The sequence below is a fragment of the Peromyscus eremicus genome, chromosome 3 (genome assembly GCF_949786415.1).
Source record: "Peromyscus eremicus chromosome 3, PerEre_H2_v1, whole genome shotgun sequence".
In the NCBI taxonomy this organism is placed as follows: Eukaryota; Metazoa; Chordata; class Mammalia; order Rodentia; family Cricetidae; genus Peromyscus; species Peromyscus eremicus.
Window position 1 is genome coordinate 69,574,096 of NC_081418.1, and position 21,825 is coordinate 69,595,920.

A 21,825-nucleotide genomic window follows, 5' to 3' on the forward strand; every position below is an offset into this window, starting at 1 on the left:
CACTGATTCTGGAAGTAGGATATATAGGATTAGAGGGTTGAATATAGAAGACTCAGGGACTTTTCTGTTGGCCATTTGCTTAATTTCATGGCTTGACGTTTATCCTACTCCAGAGAGCAGAAGTCCGAGGAGATTGAGAATTCAGCCACAAGGTCACTTGTTTGCTATTTTTAATAAACACAAATAATTCCCCTACTCTCCTTTTCCCTTAGCTCCGCATTCCTTGGCTCATTAAATCAATTTCAGGTCCTTTTTTTTTTTTTTTTTTTTTTTTTTTTGGCAAGTTGAAGTAACATTTCAAACTATGCATTCCCCTGGGAAATGCTTACTCAAATCCTGCAGATCGGGCCCAAATCTGTTTCTGTCAAACAGCCTAACACCTCACGTTATTATGAAATGAGCGATTGGTAATAGAGGGCTGAACTCTGGACTTCCCTAAGAAAGGCTGAGTTCAGTGCCAAGCCCCGTGGTCCAGCTGCATTTGTTTGTGCCCCAACTTTGTTTTTTTCCACTCATAGTGGAACTCCAAAAAAGTCAAAATATGTTTCTGTCAGGAATACATGAATGGAGCTTGCTCTGTTATTGTGGAATGAATATGGACCTCGAGCAAAGCCAGGCAGGCTTCGGGGCAAAGACGTGGGCTAAAATACCAGTGTACCCAGATCCTCAATGCTTAGACAGTCCAGAGGCTGAGATTGGAATAAACTGGGCATTCGGCTACAGATTTTCTTCCTTAGAAGCAGAGGCTATTGGAGACACACCAGCATGTTTCCACTGAACATCAGTTAGATAACGGGTCAGGAAATGAAGTGGAATTTGATGTATTAACTAGGAAGCAGCAAAGGAAACCAGGCATGTATTTTATTTGTTATTATTTCCCTAATATCCTCAATTATGTGGCTCTCCCATCAGAGGATCTGATCTGTTTGCCTGTGATGTTGGTGTGCCCATTGGTTTTGGATGCTGGGTAACAGACCCAGGTCATCAGGAATAATGTGTTGTTTTTGTTTTTGTTTTTTGTTTTTTTCTCTTTGTCCCCAGGCCTGTCCCAGGCTCTCTATCATCTCTGCTCCATCTCCACAACAGACAGAGGCAGCCCATGCCGGCCTCCATGCCTGGGACCCTGCCCAACCCCACCATGCCAGGATCTTCTGCCGTCTTGATGCCCGTAAGCATTTTTGAGGGGGGTACTGCTAGTGACTCCCCATTAGTACTGAGGCTCTAGAGAGGAAAGTAGAAGCTGAGATCTGAGCTGTCTGGGAAGAAGGCAGTGGCCTCTGAGTGCATTTGAGGTTGCATATTGTAGTCAGGAGCCCATCCATAGGCCTTTCCTGTCCTTTGGGGTTTTTCTATGAGGCAGGGTCTATCCCTGTTAGTGACAAGTGAGCCCGCCACAGCCAATGAATGGAGTTTGTTCAGGAAGATAGTGTTTCATAGCCATAGTCAGCCCTCTGTCTGTGACTCCACATCCACAATTCAGCCAACCTTGGATTGAAAATGTTGTTTAAAAAATGCATATTGTGTGAACATGTACAGACTTTTCTCCTTGTTATTATTCCTCAAATGCAGTTTAACAGCTTTTTATAGGGCATTGCTCTTGTATTAGGTAGGATAAAATGATATAGAATAAATGGTAGGGATATGCAGATTATATGCAAATATTAGGCCATCTTGTACCAGGAACTTAAACAGTCACAGATTTGGGCATCAAAGCAGAGGCTGGTGTTCTAATGCTAATTCTCTGTGGATACCAAGGGATGACCACAGTTTTGAGTCCCCGTCTTGAATCATATACAGGGTCATCAAATGGATAGTGATGGTTCCAGATAGAACCCAGTGCATTAATTAAATGATCCCATGTAATAGCTGGCAATCTATATTCATGCACATCATGTTCTATAAAAGTGAGCATTTTCTGAGTGTTTGCTATATGCTGGCTGCTTTGCAAACTTTGTCAGCTCATGAAACGGTCCTGCAAGGAGGTCTATAGTGGTCCTCATCTTTTGAAAGATGGAAGTTAGGCCGGTGACTTGTTCATCTGAGAAGCAGAGTGGCTGAATTCTGAATGCAGGAATCCTGGCTCCAAAGTCTGCTCTTTCAACTACTAAATGATGGGTACGATCTCTTTTCCTTCACTGAGAAAATCACTGAGGTACATACTTGCAGACTGGTGTCACAGATAAGAAAGTGGGGACTCACAGGGTTCTGTCTCCTGACTAAGGGTGCACAGCTCGTAGGTTATAGAGTCAAGATCTCAATCTAAGTAGTCTGACTTTTGACTTGTTGACTTTTCTTTGGAAATGGTGTCTCACTGTACAGCTCAGGCTGGCCTTGAACTCTCATCTCGGACTCTTGGTGCTGGGTTGCAAAACATTCACATTATGCCTGACCTTAAGAGTTTCCACTCTTAATTAGCATGCTATATGTACTGCTTTCCTTCTGACAATATGGGGAGATGTAGTGGAGCAGTTGAAGTCTTGCTGGCTTCTAGGACGGTCTCCCTTCCATCTTTCTTATTGTTCCTGGCATATGATTTAACGAACAGGACCACAGGAACTCTTGAAAGCCCTAGAAGCAGTATGACAACCCAGTTAGCAACCCTCCCACAACACAATGAGCATGAAGATTTTAGCATCTTAGGGTCTTAACAACCTGATGGTGCCACTTTGTGCTCATGGTAATCCCAAGGGGATTCGGTCACTGGAGTTTCTGAAAAGCTCACTTATGGGTGAGAAGCTAGATGGCAAGCAGTTGAAGGCTTAATGTCTAATGTAACACCATGTATGAGTGAAGGTTGTGAGTGGAACTCACATCTCACTCTACACCGAGTAGCCCAGATTAGCTTCTATCGAGCAATTGGCTCGTTTATCAGTGGGGTAGGCTGAGGAATAGAAAAGACCAGGTGGACTCAGTTCAGACAAATGCCCCTGCCCACTACAAGTGCTCAGTGGTCCAGGCTGGAAGCCCTTTATAATCTCTAGCTAGAGGATAGATGGGGTATCTGGTTGTTCTCCCTAGACTGGTTGACAGAGGAGAACGGCACTATTAACACATAAAGCCCTGGTTTCCTCAGTTCAACTAATTTCATGGCTATTTCAACCACAGGCTGGCCTCACTCAGCTTCTGTGTCCCGCTTGCCTAAAGTAATTTTCTTTGCAGAATTCTACACAATCACTAGAAAAATGCCACTACAGAGATCTTTTGTGTCTATATAGTTAAGTTGTCATTTCCAGGGATGAGGTGGTAGCTTAAACCCTGAAAATCTAGTACCACTTTCCACTTTATCTTATCACACAGCTTGACTCACTGTTGATGCTTTAGGACAGAAAGAAGCAAAAGATTCAGATGGATGGTCAAGAACCAATATAGGCAAAAAGTCAGAAACGTGGCCCCTGCAGAAGTTCCCCAAGCATAGTCCATGGCAGGATACAGCTGTGTGTGGTGACAGCAGGGTGTCATCCAGAGCAGTGATTCACAGTGGGGGTGGGAGGAGGATTTTGCCCCTCAGGAGATAGCAGGCAATATTTGGAGACATGGTTGGTTATCACAACAGAAATGGGGTAGGAAGTGTGGCGTGTAATGGCTAGGAGCTAAGGATGCTGTTCAGTGTCTCACAATACACAGAACACTCCCACAACACAGACGTACTTGACTCAAAATAGCGATCGTGCTGTGCTTCAGCGGTGCTGAAGTTATTCGTAAAAACTGAGGTAAAATCTCAAAGAAAGGTCCCTAGGATCCCCAGCCCCTTGAAAAACAGGTTCTTCTTCCATAGTCATGTTACCAGCTCCAGTGCTGGGACTGTCTTCTGGACTGTCAATCAAAGGCTGCTCCTTCCCTTCGAGTCTCCACCCTGGGCATCAAAACATAGACTGTCTTTAGGTGAAGGGGAGATTGCTTTAGGATGCATACTTCCAGGTCACACCCTTCACAAAACCTAGATGCAAAGTACATGATATATCTATTCATTCATTCATTCATTCATTCACTCATTCATGCTACACACCTTGTTGAACACTTTCTGTGTGCCAGAAACTGCTAGATGCTAAGGACACAGGGAGTACAAGGCAGAGGCTGCCTTCAGGGATTTCCCAAGTAGTGATTTCCTATCATCTTGAAAGTCAAATGCCTCCATAATTTGGGGAAATGCGTACCCACCCATTGATCATTATAAAAGCTTCCTAACCTGTGAGCACCCTAGCTCTTGCTTTCTAGTATGAGAAGCGAGGGGAATACTTCATACAGGTGTTTTTGTGCCATTGGAGATGGGACCCAGGGCCTCTACACGTTTAGTGAGTTCTCTACCATGGGGCTGCAGCCTAACACTTCCTTGCCTGGGTCCTTTATTCACAGCGGTGAAATGCTGCTGGGCATTCAGAAAAGCTGTTGTTTCCCGTTCGTCCTTTAAAGCCAGGCTTATGATAGACAGGACAGAGACACAGCAAAGCCCAGGGTGCTTGTTTTGAGGTGACACTTGCTCACACTCGACCTGACAGTAAACAGCAAGGTGAAAAACCCAGGTTTTCCTTTTAACAGATGCAGAAAGCAGCCCGTTCAGAACCGGTATTTTGTGTACCGGAGTAGAAACAATCAGAGACAACTACTTTAAAAAAAAAATGATCGGGGGGGGGGGGGGTTGCTGACTGCTTGCCAAGAAGCCCCAAGCAGGCTGCGCTCACCCCTGTGTAGCTGGAATATTTCATCCTTCTTGAATGGGAAGGCAAAGCTCACCTGGGCTTTAATTTCCCTCTCTAAAGGAGTCCTCGTCTGAGTAAAGGGCCTAATGCTGCTGCATTCCTCTTATTGCTTGGCCTCTGGGGGTGAAAGTTCTAAGTAAGGTGCATTTCTTGAATTCTTCACAGTTTAATTACAGCCTGCGAGAATGTTCTTAATGATACTCAACTTAAGAGCACTTAAAACGGGTTAAATGGTAAATTTTATGTTAAGTATATTTAATCACAACTCAAATGATTTTAAAACAGAGTCCCTACGCTCCCTAGAGAGGTCGTGCACACATGGGAGCGGACGTTTTATTTCACTGAACTGTCAAGGCCTCAGGAAGTTGGCCTTCATTAGCATCTCTTGACACCTTTCCCACACCCCTACTGGATAACAGGTCAGCTGATGCAGGCCAAGGAAAGGCTGGTAGCCACCTTAGAAGAAAGCTTTTAGCTGGCACCACTCAACTGCTCAAGACAGCTTATTAACCAGATGCCTCTGCCAGGGTCAATGCCAAAGAAATCACAGCCACTGAACCTCAGCCACCTAAGTGACCTTCCGGTGACCATTTCACTCGAGATTGCTCTCAAGCGTACTCCCTAGACAAGTTCTCACACTCCACTTTGAACCTTCATTGATAAGCAATTCTCCACTTTTCAAAATCACATAGATGAGGTTAGGGTATGGGGAGCCCCCAAATTTATAACCACATTTCTACCCTTTGGGAGAAATACATTGAAGCATCAATTTATCCCCAACAGACAGTCTGGTTATTTTCTGCATGATATAAGTGTATTTGATTTCATTCTTCTTTGAAAAGTACTAATTTTCTTCTTAACAGAAAGTGTTACTGATCACCTGCATCCTTTCTGTACTGACACAGAAATTATGCTATGCAAATTAATTAATCTGTAAATTCAAAATCTGAAACCTTTTGAGAACAAGGAGCACTATGATTTAGTATATTAACCGTAGGTTGTATATATGAGAGGTACATGAAATATTAATGTGGTTCATGTTTAGACATGGATTGTATCCCCTGAACATCTCATTATGCACATGTAAATGTTCCAAAATCCTAAAACATTTAAAATTGAGAAAGACATCTATTCCAGAGTAGTCAGGTAAAGTGCCCTCAACCTGTAATTACCTGTAGGATACCCTGAAGATGCCAGGGCACTGTTCAGGTATCTGTTCAGTAATGTCAACTCTAGGCACTGGTAGGCTAGCGTGAGGGCACATAAGCGAAGCTGTTCACCTGTGATGTGTAATTCCCATCCCCCAGATTCTTTCTTCCTTATGGAAGGGCTAAGCTTGCTGTGGGGTCTCACACTACAGCTGTGTGGAGTCTTGGTCAGGTTAAGAGTAGGAGATACCCTAGGGGCAACTAGTGGGGGTGGGGCGGGTGTAGGAGGTGGGAGGTTAAAAGGTTCTTTCTGCTTTGTTTTGTTTTTGAGATGGAGTATTCCTGTGTAGCTCAGGCTGGCCTAGAATTCCAGGAGCTTAGAGTGATCTCCAAGTAGAGTCAAAGTCTTCCCACCCCACCAAGTGCAGAGATGACAGACTTTTGCTGCCCCCCCACACACACACACACCACTGTGCCCTGGGCTGTTATTGTGTTAATGTGCTGTAACAGCAGAAAGAAGCACTACAGGAGACAGATGCTGTAAAATTAATTTTATTTTTCCTCTTGTCAATTGATTCATGTTTACTATGTAAAATTTCAAGTAAAATAATGCCAAAGGCATCCTAAGGTAACCATTTGGTGTATTATATAATCTTTTAACATTTTAATGCATATGTTATTCTTTATAGCAACAAAAAATAAATATGATTAGAGGCGGTTGAAGTGTGTAGCGAAGTAGAAACACTCGGTAGTTTTCTTTGGCAATGTCTGCCAGACCAGGAAGTTCTTTTTGGCATGGGGAATCTTCGATGGAGCACGCAGAACAGGATGATTCTTTGATGTGCTCAGGTTCAAGACTCAAGAGTGCACTACTCCCTGCACCAAGCTCTTCGATGAAATGCTTCATGACCTCCCTCAACCCCGACCCAAGCAAAGTGCAGCTCTGTCAGTAACCTCCGCTGCCCTCCTCAGCCTTCTAATTGTGTTACTTTCCTTCCTCATAGATGGAGAGACAAATGTCAGTGAACTCCAGCATCATGGGCATGCAAGGCCCAAACCTCAGCAACCCCTGTGCTTCTCCCCAAGTCCAGCCCATGCATTCAGAAGCCAAAATGGTAAATAAGAGCTTCAGTCATCCTTTTGTTACAACACACGTGATTGTAAGATCGAGTTCTGGTCTGATTCCAAATCTCAGTTAAGAGAGTACTCTGTTCTTTGTTCTGGTGAATAGGTATTACTCTGAAAAGGTGATTGAGAGACTGACTTTTTCTTCCATGTATTTGTTAAAGATTTCCTGTATCAGATAATCATGTCCCAAACATGGGATTGGCATGTGGTGTTAAGGAAAGGGTGTTGAGAAGTTGGGGAGGTACATAGAAGTTAGGGCAGAAAATGTCAAACGATGTGTGTATTTGCTCATTGTGTGAAATAACAAAATATTACAGAACTCTGTAACCTAGTTACATCTTTGATGTCACTCTTCCTACCCAATGTCATTAAAACAGATTCTTAATTCCTACATGTCCACAGTTACAGGAACACTATATATATTGTTGTTGTTGTTGTTGTTGTTGTTGTTGTTATTGGACATAGCTCTTAGACTGACACTGGTTTGAAAGGATGGGAGTCTTGTTTTCTGGCCATCTGTACTGAAAGGCATGACCACACTTGACAACCTTCAGTGACCTTTAACCTATGATGTTTGGGGGCAGTGTGGCCAGTCTTCCAATACGCCAAGATGGATCTATGTGTCTAATGTTCTACTAGGTCTTAATAAAGGAGGTTCTTGTCTCACTTAGCAAGATAGAGTAGATTTTCTGGTACTATTTAGCAGAGTTACAGGAAGTAGCCATTCATTTTTAGTACAGTTAAATTTCAGCGCCACAGTTCACATCCGAGGGCTCAAACGCCTCACAGCACTTCTTTTCTCTTTCCTCTTTTGTATCAGATAAGAGTATCTAGAAGTGAGTGTGTATCTGGTATACTGGTTGGCAACATTGATTGTGTGTGGCAAACGGCGTCAGGACACTGTGGACTACTCTGAAAGTTATCCATCATGCTACATGGGGGAGGAATCTGCCCTAATCCCTCCCACAGCCGGCTTGGGTAACCTAACCCATGTGACCTGTAATTTCTTGACCCCGAGAACCAATTGAACCCCAGCGCTGGCTACCCCGGGCGAAGGAAAGCTGTGGTTGAGAGCTCTCGCTTTGCTCCGCCACAGGCTCCGTGATGTGCCAGATGGCATGGAGTCTGCAGCAAAGCTCGCTAAGTCTTTTTGGAATCGGCAAATATTTTTCAACTCAGCCCCCACAGAGCCAAACCAAATACTTGCTGGCAAAATAAAGTTCAAGCTGGCATCTGTTTTGGAGACCAAAGCAATGCCATTTACCACCACCCCCTCCTTTTTAAAGGAAAATAAAAATGAACTATAAAGGTGCTTAAGAAGAAACAAAATTAAACTCTGTGTACGTGTCTGAGTAAATGTGTTGGGGCTGTGTCTGGCATCTTCTGGGTCCAGCTAAAGGATCCCACAGTCTTCTTACTTGCTATGAGATCAGTGTCCCTCTTTCAGACAAACTAGAGATGAGATGTAAAATATGATTTCAAACCATGTATCCCTGACAATTGATTTTCACTGGGTCTTAATGTCACTGTTCGACTAAAAAAAAAGTTCCCACCTCTCATCTTGCTGCCAAAGAAGAAAAATGCTTCCAAAGGTGGCACAGGTTTATAATTATTTACATGCATGAACTGAACCACATGATATGGCAAATCAGTTGTGAGTAATGTCATCTGGGAACAAAAGGGAACTGGTCTGTTCTTAAAAGAATGGTGTTACCCCACAAATGCTTGCTGAGTTAACTGCACAGAGTAAGCACGCCACTCTGCTGATTCATGTTCTAAGTGAATAAACATTTCCAGGCTGGTGATGTCTGGACTCATGAACTTGATCTCGGAATCGGTGCCTGGGAAGCATGGCTTTTCTCTTTGCTCCCAGCTGTTCCCTCTGTGGCTCCTGCTATGACCAAGACGTTATTCCGAAGGGGAAAACAGCAGCGTTGGCCACAAGCGTTCGGAAGAATAGCATTCACTATTCAATAGCAGCTTGGAGAAGTGTCAGGTGGACTTGCTCACATCAATGGGTCAGCATTTCTGTTCTTAGTCCGATTGCTTTGCTGACTGCTTACTCAGTTATTGCCATCTATTAACCATACAGTATTTTCTAGCAGCTTTTTGGGCTGCACAGATGAAAAGATTTTATGAAATACCGAGCAGTAAGGGAAAAAAAAAATCTTCCATGATTTTAATGTCAGCCAGAGCCTCCCCAGGTTTCTCTGAACTACAGGCTTTGTTGTTCTTTGCCTAATTTTCTTCCTGTGTGAGGCTGGAATGGATTCCAGATTTCAATGGAGACTCTTGTTTCACTGTTTTCAAGGACTTTTCCTAAGGTCACACATGGGCCTTTGTGATGAATGTCCTAGGCAGGGTGTGTTCTCCGAGCACACTAGTGACCAGCTACCAAGGAGGTGTTGCCCTCACCTCCCCACAGCAGCTGGACTCTCCCGGGGATGCTGTGTCAGAGGGTTCATTTCAGAGCCCCCAGTGGCTCCTGACAAAAGCCACCACCCTGAAGTTGGAGGCAGACAAAATCTCAAGGCCACGTTTATTTCAATGCACAACTTTGCTAGAGGCTCACTGACCAGGAATTGCCCATTAGAACGCATCTGTTCCCCTTGCTGGACGTTAACTATATCCATTCTCTGCTGAGAGAGAAAACTGGGGTTCTTACCAGACTCAGAAGTACACTAAGCTGGGATATCTTAACTAAGGAGTATGTGTGCTAATTTTTGATTTATTTTACCTGCCTTTATCATAGTACTGACTGGCTATCAGTTGTATAGGTTCTTAAGCTGGTGATGAGCAGGCTTCTCAGCTGTGTAAGTTCATTCATACATACTGACTTCCATTTGGGGCTCAGGAACAGACTAAAGTCACTGAAATCCTTCCATCTTCCATCTTTCTTCCTTTCTTTTCTTTCGCTTCTCTTCTCTTCTCTTTCTTTCTTTCTTTCTTTTCTTTCTTTGAGACAGGCTTTCTCTGTATAGTCCTGGCTGTCTTGGAGCTCACTCTGTAGACCAGGCTGGCCTTAAACTCAGAGATCTGCCTGACTCTACCTCCTGAGTGCTGGGATTAAAGGAGTGTGCCACCACCACCACCCAGCATTTTTTTTTTATGTGTATGGGTATTTTTGCCTGCATGTATGTCTGTATCTACCATGGAATCAGAAGAGGGTATTGAATCCCCTGGAACTGGAGTTGTGAGCCGCCCTGTAGGTTGCTGAGAATCGAACCTGGGTCTTCTGTAAGAGGAGCAAGTGCTCTTGACCACTGAGTCGTATCTCCAGCCACCCACCCCTTCCATCTTTCTAACCACCCTAAATTATAAGATCTTCCCTCAGATTCTTGAGTTCTGGTGTCTTCGTTAGAAGTGGGGTCTGCAAGAAAGAAAGTCACTAAGACTTGATGGATACTCTCCTTAACATTCAGAGGAGAAAGGGAGAGAAGTGTGGTGGGGAGGGCTGGTATGAGTATGGGGACAGAGAAGGGGGAAAGGACAGAAAAGGGAGACAGAGAAGTGAAGGGAAATGCAAAGCATCAGGGAACATGCATTACTCCAGTCTGCTGTGTGGAAGTGAGTAGGGGATGGGAATGGGATGTACTCAGAGTTAGGAAAAGTCGTTCCTTTCCTTCTTTGCTGTCTTTTCCCTCCCTTTCTTTGAATGGTCTGGGTTTTTGGTTTTTTGAGACAGAGTTTCTCTGTGTAACATCCCTGGTGGTCCTGGAACTGGCTTTGTAGACCAGGCTGGCCTCGAACTCACAGAGATCCACCTGCCTCTGCCTCCCAAGTGCTGAGATTAAAGGCGTGCGCCACCCACCACTCACTGGCTCTTTGAATGGTCTTATAGTCTAAATCTCCAGGTCTTCTTTTATTTTTGTTTTGAGAAATGTCTTATTTTATCCAATCTGACCTTGAACTCATTAGGTAGCCCAGGTTGGCTTCAAACTTTCGATTTTTCTTTTCTCCTTAACTTCCCAAGTATGTGATATTTGATTTCTTTTAGTGGGAATTAGACAAATTCTATCTAGCTTTAGATGGAATTTTGCTATAAAGGAATCTGTAGTAAGTCTGGAAACTGAATGAGTTATAGAGAGCCTGAGGAATTTGTCTATGTCCCTCTTGATTAGGTGACTACCACAGTGTAGAAGCTAGTTAAAATGAGTGATGGCACTGGACCAGCTATTCTGGAAGGTTCTGGCTGCTCTGCTGGTTTTACCTTCAGTTTGAACAGTGTTAGTTAAGGCCAGAGAATATTGCTTCTGGGGAAAAAGATGTGTATGGCTGCATCTGACTCTGTCCCCAGAAAGCACATGACAGAAATATTGCCCCTACTTGTTAGCCAAACGAAGAGAGCTTTAAAAACTGGCTGAATGACATTATTTGACAAAACTGGTCTCCAGCTTCAATAGTATTTTTGTTTTGATTTGTTTGACACAGAGTCTCATGTAGCCCAGCTGGCCTCAGATTCCCTAGGTAGGCTGGGTAGCCAGGAAGATGACCTTGAATCTGGGTCTTCCTGTGTCCATCCACCTGAATACTAGGATTACAGATGTACACCACACTGTCTGATTTATACCATGCTGGGAATTAAACCCAGGGCTTCACGTATGCTATGCAAATACCACAGCTCAATCCAAAGCTTTTGATTACAAAACCAAACTTTAGGATAAAAAATGTGACAGAGCTAGCAGAGGTCAACACCTTGGATTAAATCATTCTTTTTAATGTACATTTATATGCAGATGGTGGGGGCAAAGTTAGTTTGGACCTCCAGGTGAACATGACAGAGTTAGGATGTCCCCATGCACTCATCAAGAGCTTGGTGGACTCCCTCACTGGTTCAGCTCTACTACCGTCTCTTTACCCAACACATCTTGTCTCCACTTTTTACAACTTACACACACATCTCCCTCTCTTGATTGATTGACTGGAAGCTCCTCAAAGAGATTCCCTGAACTATGAAGGCTCCTGGAACTGTATAAGACCCATTAATGAAAACTGAATTTAACTAGGTTGTATCAAGTACAGTTCAAACCATGCAAGGAACCAATACTACTAAGGAAATGGATGAGATGGAGCTGGTAGAGAATAGGAATGAGGCTGAGAAGGAGAGAATAAAACTAAATAGATTCGCAGCCAAGAGCTGAGCTGGTAAAGAATTGCCAACTACATTTCATTTCTTTGGAAGATAGCTCAACAATGCCCATCATGTTTTTCCTTGAGAGAAAAGCAGCACATGTGTTTTTTAGAAAACAGAAGTTGGAATGTCATTCCTCTCCTAGGGATTGAAGGCAATCAATAGCTAATGATGTTTCTTCCACTTCAATGGACTGGTCATGCTTGATTTCAGTCATTAAGATGATGAAGTCATTAAGATTGTCAATACTTCATCTATAGGGGTGTCGGCAGTTAATTGAATAAATGCTTAAATATGTGGGTGTGTGAATGAACACAGAACTAAAAGACTGGAGAGGGGTAAGACCTTTAAGGGATGGGGGCAGTAAGATAGGCTCTTTACCTGAGTGAGGAGATCACAGCCTTGAAGAGACTTAGGGAGGTCCAGGCATCACTAGAGCACAAAGCTGGGCTCCACTCTTGGGCCTTCATTTTTCAAGCTGGATTTTGCTTGTGTTGCCTGGCACCACTGATAAATCACCAGCAGTGTTGCTGATGGCTAATGGCTTTCTCTTCACTGACTGCAGACAGAATCGGGGTGGTATAGTGAGCAAGCCTTGGTTAAACACTCACTTTGTTTTGAATGTCAACCTGGGTGTGTTTGTGTTTGCCTTTACCCTCCCTAATTATCAAGTGGGATGACTGGTCGCCCCATGGTGCCCGTTGGCCACCCACTGTCCAACAGATAAATCACAGGCAAACCCAGCTCCCTGTGGAGCTGCTGGGAGAGTTGATACCCATGAAAAGACAACCTCCTGGTAGCATCTCTCTGGCACTCCCCAGCACAGCAATTCTTCAGTCTGCCTGTTGGCTTTAATCAGCCCCAGCTCCATTTCCTAAAAGTGCAGGAGTAAAAGGCACTGGATGCCTCCCTGTCTGCCGCTCAGAAGCTTCGACTGGGCAGGAAGGGCTGCTGACTCTAAGGAAGCTCTCATTAACTTTTGAGTCATGCTAGTGGCCATGTGTCCCTGCAGCTAGTAATCAAAACATGATGATGGACCGGACTAAGTGACTATATATTTTCTCAGAACCGTCCTGCTTTGCGCCTCTGAAAACCACTGCCCAAGGAGCAGACTAATAGGAATTATGTAAGATTCCATGAGAATGTTTTTTTGCTAATATATCTAACATGTCTCGTTTTATAGGCAATTTGCCTCTGTAGAGCACTGTGGTAGAAAATAATAATTGTCAGCGTTAATTAAGCACTTATTTTGTATGTGGCAGGAACAATGGGAAGCATGTTGTAATGTTTTCTCATTTAACCCTTTGACAATCTGGTGAGAGCGAATCTGAGAAGTTTTGGAAGCTCAAGCAGCTGGTAGAATGTGGTGCTGGCATATGAACCCTGGGTTTGAGCCCATGGTGCTGGCCTTGTCTGTGTAGAGCCATTTACAAACTGCTATATGTTCTCAAATGCATGATATCATTGGAACCTCCCAGCAACCCTGAAAAGTCCTCAGTTTATGAACAAAGAGCTGAAGGGACCTTCCCAGTGGCACACCACAGTACCTGTTTAGATACTGTCACAGGCCAGGGATCAGATCTTCTTTGATTTTATCTTTTTCCTGCCATCCCTTGCTTTCCTGTGGCAACTTATCTGAAAAAAAAGCAAGCCTTCATGATAACAAAACAGGGTAGTAAAAACCCAGATGCAGCCCAGGCCCAGCAAACTGCTTAGCTTATACCTGTTCAATTCTCCAGGCCTCTCTAAATTGGGAGAAGAGGCTTCTCTATCATCCTGTGTAGCCTGGACAAGACTGGATCTTCTTATCTTCTGTTATTAAAGACCTAAGCAGCAACTACCTGAAAGCCGAGGGCTCCTTTCTATTGGCTGAGAGCAGGACCTCTCCTGCCACTTGAATGTACCCAGTATACAGTGGAGAGGGCTGTGCAGGGGTGTATCATGTCACTTGTCAAATAAAAATGTAAATGCTTAGATTCTGAGGCCATTGTTAACTCCACCGTGACAGAGCGAGTTCCTATAGCATTTTGTTCCCTGTGGGTCAGACTCTCAAGCCTTCTCTTTTGATAAGAAGAATTAGAGCTTATCAACAAATTCCAAAGCAGAACGGGGCTTGGGAATATTTTACAAAAAGCCTTCCTTTTGAGAAACAAAGGTCCAAGGTTCAAATCAATAACTTGTCTAAGGTCACAAACTGTCACAGGAGGAAAACTTGACCAGGATTCCTCATTTCCAAGTGGAATGGAGCACCCTCTCTGTGTGCTGATCTGGAGCTGTCAAGGCAAGCCAGCTGCTGCTATGGGTAGGGCACTCCCCAAGGTGTCCTTTCTTGGGGTTCTAACTACAGCAGGTGATGCTGTGAAGCTCATGGCGAGAGGAGAGGGTGTGTTTCCTTCTCCTGCTACTGGGCAACAAAATCAGGCATGCCATGGCCCAAAGGTGTGGACTTAGTTCTCCGGCTGTTGGTGAGACTTGGTGCTTAAAGAGCTGGGACTGTCAGGTTATTCCAAGTCACTAGCCAGCCTAGGAATCCATAGCAGATATTTTACCTCCTCACATCTAGTCCAAATTGTCTATGTACTAAACAAATTGTCTATGCCTGCCATAACCCATTTTCCCACATCTCATCAATGCCTTCTTAGGGCTTCTGTGGATCTGGCTTGGGCTTTGGGAGATCTGAATTGTGTTGGGTAAAGACTGTGGCTACTGACATGTGCAGGGATGTTGAAAAAGAGCTAAACTTAGCTAGGCATGCTGGCACACAGTTGTTATTCCAGCACTAAGGGGGCCACGACAGGAGTCTCCCCACAAGTTTGAGGGCAAAGTAAACTATGTAGTAAGGTCCTGTCTCAGGAGAAAAAGAAATTTCAGGCCTGGAGAGATGGTTCAGTGGTTAAGAGCACTGACTGCTCTTCCAGAGGACCCAGATCTGATTCCTAGCACCTCTGGTGGCTCATAACTGTCTGTAACTCTGATTCTAGAGAATCTGATGCCCTCCTCTGGTTTCCATGGGCACCAGGCATGCATAGACACACATTTAAGTAAAACATTCATACTCAAAATAAGAAAAAGAAAAAAAACAAACACAAAAATCCTCTCAGGACCATCTCTTTCCTGGCTCTCGCTGCACCCAGACATCCTCCTAGGACTGCTTGTCTTCTGGGTTTTCTTTCTTTCTCTTTCTGCCAGTATCCACCCTGGTTTGGTCACCATGACAATAGGTGTGTCATTGCTCATGGCCTCTTGTCATCCAGCCCAGCACGTGCATTGCTGGGTCTTGTTTTTGTATTAGTTTAATGTTCCCGAGCCTGAAGTCAGACGCATCTGGACAAGGAACGCATAGTCTAGTTGGGAACATTCCCCAGTCAGAGCTCTCTTGGGCGTGTCTTCCCTGTGTATGTGTGTACGTGTGCACACACGTGTTTCCTTGTCTGCTTTGGAACATTGTGCAAACAAGCTCTGCTTGTGTCACGAAACTCAAGGAGAAAAAAAATGGAGAAAATCTGCTTACAGGCAAAGTCTGCCCTGCAGAGATGGAGTTTAGTCTTTTTTCCCCCTAGGAGTGGATATAATTTACAATTTCTAAGAGTTTGACCAGCACAACTAATAACAAAGTTTGCTTTGTACTTTAGGATTTTTTTTTTTAATGTGCTAAAGACAGAAGAGCTGTCAGAAAACTCAGACTTGGGGGTGATTGAAGCTATGGTGTTGATTTTAAGCATAGTTTTCTTAATGAAGCAAAAGGGATTCAGTCTTCAAGTCTAAAACAACGGAGGACATTTTCCCCATTGGTATCATTATAAAATTCTCTTTGTATCCCATTCATTTGGAAAGCTAGTTGAAAGTACTATGTAACTTACATTCATCTTAGCATGAACTCAAGGCATCACAGGGCTCTTGAAATTAAGTCCTCCTAATTCAAGCATACGTCAATTGAGTTCCTTTCCAAATTCTGTAGTCACGAGAATGGAAGGTGTATTTAAACAGTTGCACAACCGGGGCCTTGTGTGCTCAGACAGGCAAGTAAGGGGCACGCTTATAGCATAATCCAGGCAGGACCTGCAGAGTGAGGGACACACAGGGAGAGTTTCAGAGGCCGCAAAGTGTTTTGCTCGCACTGTTTTGTGGAATATCCTTCTGTTGGCACTGCAGAGAACCAGGCTGCATTGTGTTCCCTTAGCATGCAAGGATGCATTGTGTTTCCCTTAGCATGCAAGGCTTGGGCTGGCTCTTGCTCATCTCAGCTCCTTCTCCACCCACTTTCCCAGCGCCCCTCCCAACATCTGGCTGCCTGGCCTCCTAACTTGTGTCCTTTGCGCTTACAGTCCCCCGGGTATCTGCAAACTCTTGTCTTCTTATTAGACTCAGCTCAAGTGTACCACCTCTAGGAAGTCTCTTCAGCTGCCCTCGAGGATGGACTCAGCTTGGCTCTCTTTCTCTTTTCCTCACCAAGATTTCCTTCCTCAGTGCTGCCCTGTACCCTCCTTGAGAGCAAAGGCCAATTTGACTTTGTTCCACCTCCCGAGTTTGATAACTTCCTGCATGCACTGGGTTCCTAGTAAACACTGTTTAATAAAATGGAGGGGGAAAGTCTGATTAACTTCAAGGTATTAGTGTGACCGAAGATATCATCCAAGATGGTGGCTATCCATTTGCTTCTTCTTTATTTTATTTTCTAAGTTTTAGGCAGAAGACAGGTTTTTAACTTGAATAATCAGTCCGTGACTGGTAGACTTTCAGGACCCAAAGAAGCCTCTTTCAGGGAGACGCTTGGTATGTCTTTCCCACAACTCACCAAGTATCTACCTGAGTACCTGAGTTCTGCCAACCACAGCCAAGAGCAACACTTTGCAGAGAGGCCCATAATGAGACACCATCTGAAAGTGAGGTAGCCTGATGTCAAGGGCATTGACACTTTATTAGTGAAATCTCCTTAAGACAGAATTCAAGAGGGGAAAAAAAAAACCCACATGAATTCATAGATTGCAGCATAGCTTGAGTTATATTTAATACATGGTAACAAACTTTTGGAGATAAATTAAATTTTTCCTTTGTCTTTTTCCTCTTGTGTAAAATTGGCATCACATTGCACAGCTAATAGTCTGTGTTTAAGGTTTTTATATTATGAGTGTTTTCTCCTATCATTAAGTGTCTTTCAGAAACACTTTAATACTTGTATAATTTATACCGTGGATATCACATAAAAATGAACTATTCTGTTATTTTCATCTCATGATATTTGGATTTTTCACCAGAAATAGTTCTTTGATCAAAAAAGTAAAATAAACAGCTACCCTGAAACTATTTAATTACCCCTTTGATTATTTCCTTAGGAGAGAGTCCCAGGATTGCAATTAATAGATCAAAAGGAATATAAAGTTTAAATATTATATGCGATCGTCAAAGTTCTTAAAATTTATACCAAGTTTTATTCCTTCCTGTAATACATGGGAGCATACCACATGCCTGCCTTACAGCCTTTAAGGAATATTAAGCATTATTATTTTTGAAGCAAAGTCATCAGATTTTGTTTGCATTTTCTGTATCCTGACTGATGTTGGACATCATTTTCTGTATTTGTCTATGTGACTTTCTTCTTAGCTAAACCTGTATACTTTGCATGCTCCTCCCTCCCTCCCTTCCCCCCTTCCTCCCTCTCTCCTCTCTCTCTCTCTCTACCTCCTTCTCTCTGTTCTGGGAATTGAACTTGCTCTGTTAGGCAAGCATTCTACCACTGAGACGCACCCTACTGTCCTATTTCCCAGCTTCAAGGCGCAGTTTCTTTCCTCTCTTCTATCTCTCTTTCTCTTTTCTCCCTCCTCTTGTGCCCCGTTCCTGTCACCTTCTACAGGATCTCGTTGTACTGTCTAGGCTGGTCTTGAACTCTTGAACTCAAGTGATTTTCTTCCTTCAGCCTCCCTAGTGGAAAAGTCGATGTTTCTTACCCAATCTTACTGGATTTGGTCCTGGGATTCTGAGGATAACAGAGCAATCTGCCCTGTCATTGCATCTTTCAGATTCTGATTAACCCACATCCCTGCCTTACTTCACTATGCTTCTGTTCTCTGCACCAAGTACACACTTTAAAATAGACTTTTGGTAGTTTTTTTTTTTTTTTCCCTCTTGGACTTTTTGTTTGTTTTACCTCACTCTTTTTCTTGGAAGCAGTGTTTTGTGGTTTGGTTTTTTTTCTAATCTCCTTAAGCTTTCTGATTTTTATAGTCACTCAGACTATTTAGTGCAAAGCTCTTGCCTTCCTCAGTGTGGCTCTACCACACCTTCTGTGCTTCTGTCTGCAATCCTTCCTTCCTCTAAACATTCGCTTTGGTGGGTAGCTTCAGTGTTCGTATCATTCACAATGACCTGGGTAGGATTAAAGAGCTCTTGCTTCTATCCCACGTATCACAAGCCAATCTCTGGCCATGTTCATTTCACTTGTTACCCTGTGACTGGGTGCATTTATATTGGCTAAACGTCACCGTCATTCCTGGAGGGTTAAATGCTGCTGAATCTACTCTCAAACAAAAACATTAAACAGGAAGTATGAGTAACTTAAGCCTCCTGGGTGAGGTCGATTATTCTAAAGTTGAGTGAGTCCTCTGCTAACCTGGCTCTAGCCTCCTTGCCTGTCTGGCTCCTTGAAGGGAAAGATCTGAACACCTGGCATATACCTGGCACCAAATATCTATTCGTCTAATGAATGCACATGAGTTATTAGTATACAAGCATATCAAATATGCACTGATGTTAGTGATGAGTCCTATTAATGTTAATGATGCCTTCTGTGTGGTAAGGATGCAGTGATACACTACATGGAAAATACTTGGACCACATACTTCCATGCATCATGCTATTTAATCCGATTTAATCCTCTGGCATAGCCATCTCATTTGCACAGGCACATGGATCGATATACAGAGGACAACACCCAAAGCCATGCAGCCAGCAAATGGCAGTCCGATGATCTGGGCTTCCGATATGGGCCTCAGATGTGACCCCTTCATGGTGAATGTCTGCTCTAATGACCTAAACACAGCGTGGGGATTGGATTGCAGCAGCACCAGGAGAGTAGCAGTGACAGTGAACCCAGCAGATGCTTAGTACTGTGTCAGCCATGCAGAGCGGCAGCCTCTGTAACAGAGGTCAGGAAGCGCGGCAGTACTGTGGTATTTTCTTGTCTACTGCGGCTCTTCAAACCTGTGTGCGTGTGCATCATTTCCCTGCACCCAGCAAGTGGGACGGGGACCATGTTACAACCATGGCTATGACGGACTAGGCCATAGAAGTTGATTTTTTTTTTTTTCTTAAGATTTGGAATTCCCCCTTCCTGGAACTGTTTTCAATTTTCGGAGTGTTTTCAAATTTCAAACATGCAATTGTTGCATGCTTAACCAGAATTTAGGGATAACTGATCTGAGTTCCTAATGGTAAGGAATGTAAAAATATCTTTGCCATTAAATATTTTAATGTTAAAATAAATTTAGGACCGAACCCAGGGTCTTGTGCTTGCCTAAGTTTCCAGCCTCTAAAGATTTGAGATCTTGAATGCTGAATCAGAAAACATCAAGTCTCCATGTCTTTAACAGTAAATCAAGCTTGTATTTTAAGATCTCTGGGATATGTTCACACTGGCCATTAGGCTAGCCTTGGATAGGAACCATTGGTTATGCTGAGGGTGGGGGCTTCTTTCTCTCTGAGAGCAGGAAGCAGCCCTGGCTGACTAGGCGGCTTTACCCCCACCCCCTTTTAAATTCTGCATCTAGAACGTGGGGATAGCCAACAGCAGGACTTCTCTTTATGGGGTCATTTTGGGGGTTAAATGACATAATACACTTAGCACATAGAAATTTGTTTCTACATCTTTCTTCTTTCTTTTCCCCCCATCCCTGCTCCAAAGGATTCTTTTCAGTTGCTGTTTTAATTTGTGTTTAAAACATGCTTGTATAAAATCTATAGTCTCAGAAAGCAGAAAGCTGGGCCTATAAGAGATACTGTGACCTACTTTTCATCATTCAGCAAAGTTGTGATGAAACTGGTCCTGGAATTCAGTTCCTACTTCCACTTAGTCATTCCCCATGGTCCTTATGGAGACATGGATATAGGAACCCATGGGATCTACATAGCTGTTGTTTTGAATTTGCCGATGAGTTAAAACGTGGAAAATAAGGACGACTCAGTTCTTTCCAAATAGTTGAAGACTTGCTTTAGAAAACACCTTAAGGCAGGGTGTTTTCAAATTTCAAACATGCAATTGTTGTATGCTTAACCAGAATTTAGGGATAACTTTATCTGAGTTCCTAATGGTAGTAATGTAAAAATATCTTTGCCATTAAATATTTTATTGTTAAAATAAATACAAAGAATAAAATTACACAGAAGGCTAAGGGTTCACCAAGCAATAGGTGTTAAATTCCATTGCTCAAGGTAGACGTTTACTGTGGCCGCACAAATTGCTTTACATTCTACAGATATTGGAATATGTCTATCTTTGAGACTGGAACTCGACTGTATACTCAACAACACATGAGTACCCCCATTTCAACTAGGGTGTTTTCTTTCTAAAGTACTTAGGATCATTTTTGGTTTAAATGAGAACTCCTCTTATGCCCTAAAAATAGGTTCCGATGAATTGCTAGCAACAGAGATGTTGGTCTCCAGTCCCTTGCACTCAGGTAGCTGTGTCTCTAGGATGCTGTTAGGAAGGCACTTCACTAGCAAGCCTTTTGGAACTACTATGATAACAGGGTGTAAAAGTTGGTTGACTTCAAGTGATGAATGAGTCCAGCTGTTCTATAGACCAGTGTGAGATATTTAAGAATACAGGATCATAGCAAAAGCATGCTCACCTCACTCCACTGCTGTAGCAAACTCCGTCTCCTGGGAATTTTCATGAAGAACAAGTCTGGACAAAGCCATGGCTTAATGACCCAAGTTGTCTAAAAGCAAGTCGCTCCAAATTCCAGTTCTGCATAAAACAGAGTGTGAGTTTGTAGGGAAAGATAAGGTAAAGGGCAGTGTCAGCTCCTCAGGCAAAGACAGTTTGTCACATTGTTACCAGTAATGCTGTAATTCATTTTGTTGCGACAGATCTGTTTCATAGATTTGTTGTGAGGAAATGTCTCTAGCATTCTACAGAGCAATTTGTTCATGCATTCATCCATCCTTTACCCAAGAGGTCTTTATTGAGCACTTTCAAAGTGCCGATTTACACTTAGTCCTTGGAAACACCATAAATACACTGTGTAGAACACTCATCTAGCATGTGGGAGACCCTAAATTCAATCCCAAATACCAGGGAAAATAAAAAGTGTATGCAAGCACATTGTGGGGTGTGTGTGTGTGTGTGTGTGTGTGTGTGTGTGTGTGTGTGTTCAGAAAGCATTTGTTGTTTTTGTATGACAGGCTGTGGTTTTACACCAATGCATAAGATACAACCCCAACCTCTAAATCACTTGCATTCACTACTCTCAGAAGGTACGGCTTATTTACTTGAGTTTGTTATATCAAGTGTAAAGATGGGTATGGAGAGGGAGAATTGAGACTATAGGACGGTTTACATTCTTGGTGAAATTGTTGTTTGTGATGGGGTCTTGAAAATCTATTTCAAATCCAAAGCGGGGAGGTAGAACTAAATTCCTTACTTTGCTTTAATAAAAACCCTTGATGTTTTACTCAGTTGGTGCAGCTTTGGAGTCCAGCAAGCACCCGAGAAGCTGAGCCT

General features: G+C 43.3%; 1 protein-coding gene across 1 annotated transcript in view; it reads left to right on the forward strand.

Annotated features, from left to right (window-relative positions):
* The window catches only part of Creb5 (cAMP responsive element binding protein 5), a 293,736-nt gene that overhangs the window by 199,297 nt on the left and 72,614 nt on the right, over positions 1-21,825 (forward strand). The window contains 2 exon segments of the mRNA XM_059256673.1: positions 1,042-1,168; positions 6,850-6,960. Of these exon segments, the coding sequence (XP_059112656.1) occupies positions 1,042-1,168; positions 6,850-6,960 (238 nt within the window).